General features: G+C 37.5%; 1 protein-coding gene across 1 annotated transcript; it reads right to left on the reverse strand.

Annotated features, from left to right (window-relative positions):
- Positions 1-1,158: 1,158 nt before the first annotated feature.
- LOC103509053 (peroxiredoxin-4) lies at positions 1,159-3,974 on the reverse strand. Its single transcript, XM_008473644.3, has 4 exons — positions 3,934-3,974; positions 3,455-3,527; positions 2,494-2,675; positions 1,159-1,911 (listed from the first exon to the last, which is right to left on the reverse strand). Exons 1-4 carry the CDS (start codon positions 3,972-3,974, stop codon positions 1,728-1,730), a joined length of 480 nt encoding a protein of 159 aa, XP_008471866.1. The 3' UTR covers positions 1,159-1,727.
- Positions 3,975-4,260: the final 286 nt, after the last annotated feature.

Genomic DNA, 4,260 nt, shown 5'->3' on the forward strand with positions numbered 1-4,260 from the left:
CTATTACCAAAGATTGTAGCTTTAATATTTTCAATTAATCTTATTTTTGCCCAACAAGGCGAAATATTAGTGTCCCAGGCATTTTCTGTCTCTTCGTAATCTCTTTTCTTATATTTATCTTCATTCATGATGTATACTTTTATTCTCTTTGTTATTATTACTTGCTGTGATTTCTTTTATGATTTTATTTGTATACTCTCTTCTTTAAGTGTAATTATCTTCATCCATGATGTATACTTTTATTCTCTTTGTTATTATTACTTGCTGTGATTTCTTTTATGATTTTATTTGTATACTCTCTTCTTTAAGTGTAGCTAACATTTTCTAAGATTCCCCAATTTAATTCTGCTACTATGAACCTGAGCGCACGGCAAACTGTCAGGAAAAGTTCCATTTGATATAGTGACATCTAGGCGCACGGTAGTGCGCCAGGCCAAGTTCCAGCCTAACGCACACATACTTACCTATTTTGTCCTTTTTTTACGTGCTTTTATTCAATTTGAGATTTCTGTATGTTTGTATGCGTCAAATTCTTTGACAATTTTTTAGCCACTTTTACTGGGCTGTTTGACTTGAAATGTTCTATCAATTTCTTTGGATGTTTACGTGCTGGACGTATGTATTTATTTTTTCCCAAATGCAGAACTAGCTTAGATATTGGAAGCTTTAAAATAGACTGATCTAAGATGAAAAATATTGGTGGTATGATAAATTTATTTGTGTGAGTAATTATATTTTTGATTTTATAAATTAGAATTTGTTCGAGCTTGGTTTACGCAACAAAATTAATTCTCAATTCTAGAGTAAATTCAGCTGTATAATATGTAAGTACCTACTGAACCAAATTCTGTAGACTAGAGGTCATGAACTCACCACACTGGTCTGGTATAAAGAAGGAGCCACGAAAAACAACTCCAAAATACCCCAATCAAACTAATTTATAAAATACCCTTTCCTATTTTAAAAGAACAATACATTGATTTTTTATACATTACCTTAATTTTGTAGCTTAACATTGAAACCAAAAGTTATGAGGTGTAGATAATAACTAGATACCTACTTTAATACTAGTGTGAGGATATACAAGAAATCTACAAATCTAAGATTATAATTTAAACCAGAATTATAAATGAAAAATATTTTTTTTTAGGCATAATAGTCTACGGAACAAAAAATTAAATAATGTAAATCTGAGGAGATATGATAAACGAAAATAAATAGATGACACAAATAAGTATTTACACTCTAAGTAAATATGAACAGAGTAACCACAGCATAGACAAGCCTATTTACTGAGCCCTGTTCCAAGAACGACTTAGCACTCTTGCACAGAAAAAAAGTCATAACGTTTGTCAATATTTATGTGCAGGGAGTAAAAAGTGAGCCCACACTATGTTTGATCTGTGATAGATTTCACAAGAAAACTTTCACACTAGACTGCCTGAGTAGTAGGTTTCGCGTAGGTTCAACTTTCACACTGTTTGACTCACTGTCCCAACCTTCACACTGTTTGACGCACCATCATCAACCTTCACATTGGACTCATGGTGGATTTCACAAGGCGACATTCATACTTTTTGATTCACTGTTCAATTCAGTGTTAGACTCACTGTTCAACATTCACACTGGACTCATGGTGGATTTCACAAGGCAACCTTCATACTTTTTGATTCACTGTTCAACCTTCACACTGTTTGACTCACTGTTCAACCTTCACACTGCGGATTTCACAAGGCGACCTTCACACTAGGTTGCCCCGTAGTCCAATTGACAGGACATTGAGTATCCGTACTGTCCACCAATTGGAATGCCTCCACTTGACGGAGGATCTCCTTCAGGTTTCGACCTACCTGGATGTCAGATACGTTCATGGAACGCAGGTACCCGCGCTTGTCGATTATGTAGTACGCCCTGCAATGGAGAGAACGAGGGTTCGAAATCAGGAAGGTCATTAAATAATAACTTATTTATGGAGATGAAAGCGTATTCGAATTTTTTGTACAAATCAATTTTATTATAATTACTAAGAGCCTCCTTGACTAATTCTATCAATTTTGTAATGTTTTCTTTTACACTGGTAATCCCGCCACTGATTAAAAGTAGCTTTACGACTGTCCTTACAAGGCCAAGGCTGAATTTACCTCGTATTTTAAACAATGAGTCGAAAAAACTTCCATACTCCCCGGAATCGAACCCGGAAACTAATACAGTGATGAGAGGATGAAGAGATGTCATAAACAACAAAGCTGAGCAGAGGAGGATTGTTGTGAGACCAAAGCCTAACCCGGGCTGTAGTGTCATTTGATAGGATAGATTTGTGAAGCTTAGTACACCCATGGGACTTTTGGTCCCTACACCTATGCTTCTAGGTGTGCTTTTTGGTGCTAAGCTGTTAACTATTTTGATAAGCTAAGGTAAGTAAAGCCCTGATGTCAAATAAATTTGTGATTTGCCATCAGAGAGAACAGAATAAATCAACATCTATTCACATACCTCAGCGAATGTCCAGCAGAAGATAGATAGCAGCCATAGGTTTTACTGATAGCATGCGTAGAATCTGACAAGAGGGGAACTATTTTGCTCGGGTCAATGGCTGATCGGTTGGATGAGGTTGCGGTGAGGGTTTTAGTCCATGCTAGATGAGCAAGATGGGAGTCTACGGAGACAGCTATAATCTGAAATGGTGAGACGATAAGTACTGTTTAGAATGTTACAAGATGGTCATTGTTTACTGGTTTGAAAGAGGGAACTGTGACTGGTAAGGTCTTATCGTCCCAAAATAGAAGAGAAGAAAGACAGGATAGGAGAAAGCCAGCCCTTCTAAAAACCAACCTTATCCCTTCAGATTAAATTCTGTCCTGGGCGGAATCGAACCCACACCACGGCCTAGCACTTACAAGGCAGACGCGCTACCAACCAAGCAAACTAGAATAACTGTTAGGTAGCTAACTATTTAGAATGTCACAAGAGTCTTTGTTTACCGTTTGATAAGGAATGTCACTGTACAATAGAAGGTTTTTAGTGAAGGGACAACAAGCTACCCAAATACTTTCATTAACCTCACCCAGCCTGACTGGGGCCGGGAAAATTCAGCAGTATGCAATTTATTGTCCAGATGGTCAGTGACCCATCCGGTTACCAACCAGATCAGTGGCGTAGCAGCGTGTATGTATGGCGGCCATACAACTCAAAAGTTCACTCTAATGCCCATAAATATTAATGGCATGTACTGTGATGGGACTTGGTAGAACTGTGCTTGAGCCCTACACGTCCTACACTTGAATTTAGACCACGCTACGCCACTGAACCAGATACAAAGTGGACACCCATCCGATTATCAACCAGATACAAAGTGGCTCTACTTCAGCAATCTTTTACTTCGGCTTCAACAAAAACGTTTCTCTGCTCAAGTAGAGCAGAAATATAGTGATAAAAAAACAATGATGGGACCTACCTCACAATTGATAACACGGAACGCACTGAGCACATCACCAAGTGCTAGAATTTCAGTAGAACATACAGTAGAGCTGAAATAGAACAAGATAAAATGGTCAGAGTCAACAGATAGCAAAAACTTCAAGTGGATAAATACTGAAAGCTAGTTAACACAATACAGTAAACATTACTTTCCTTTCTAACGAGCTTCAGGACATCACATGCTATTTTGGTGTCCATTCAACCTTGAGAAAAGATCGAGAAATTTTAGCAAAACAATCGACCTTATTCACTTATTTAGGTGAGGTTTGAAAGTAAAAAATGAGGAACTAGAGAATTTTCTTTTTCTTCTACAACCTAGATCTCGAAAATCGATTTGAAAAATACCAGTAAGTAAAACGTGTATCTTGAATTATTGATGTCACGATTGACATCCGCTGCCGTACGTGATGACGTCACATCAAATTTCCCAATCACAAGCAAGTAAATAAAACTTACAAATCTTGAGGATAGAAAAGGAACGGCTGGCTTTCTCCCATCCTGTCCTCCTCTTGGATTCCGGGACGTTAAGACCTCCCTTGTTAGTCTTGTTAAATTCCCGTTTATCAAAGCTCTAAAAAAAAAAACTAGAATATTCTGTTTCTGTTAATTTAATTGGATACGTCGTTCGTCAAAAAGCAAAGAACATCGCCCATGCTAAGCATAGGAGATAGGAGACAAACCCCTTTCGTCTACGAAAGAACAAACGTTCCTCCCTTTAAGAGCCTGCCTGTCTTGTAGGGAAAAACTCTATTGATAAATCTACCAGAATTAAATAGGAATAAA

The sequence above is a fragment of the Diaphorina citri genome, unplaced genomic scaffold, assembly GCF_000475195.1.
Source record: "Diaphorina citri unplaced genomic scaffold, Diaci psyllid genome assembly version 1.1 scaffold461, whole genome shotgun sequence".
Taxonomy (NCBI): domain Eukaryota; kingdom Metazoa; phylum Arthropoda; class Insecta; order Hemiptera; family Psyllidae; genus Diaphorina; species Diaphorina citri.

Coding starts and splice junctions, on each gene's coding strand:
- LOC103509053 (XM_008473644.3), bottom strand. CDS start 3,974: ATGGGAGAAAGCCAGCCGTTCCTTTTCTATCCTCAAGATTT. Junction 2,676..3,454: donor TCCGTGTTATCAATTGTGAG/GTAGGTCCCATC, acceptor TCACCATTTCAG/ATTATAGCTGTCTCCGTAGA. Junction 1,912..2,493: donor TCTGCTGGACATTCGCTGAG/GTATGTGAATAG, acceptor TCTCCATTGCAG/GGCGTACTACATAATCGACA.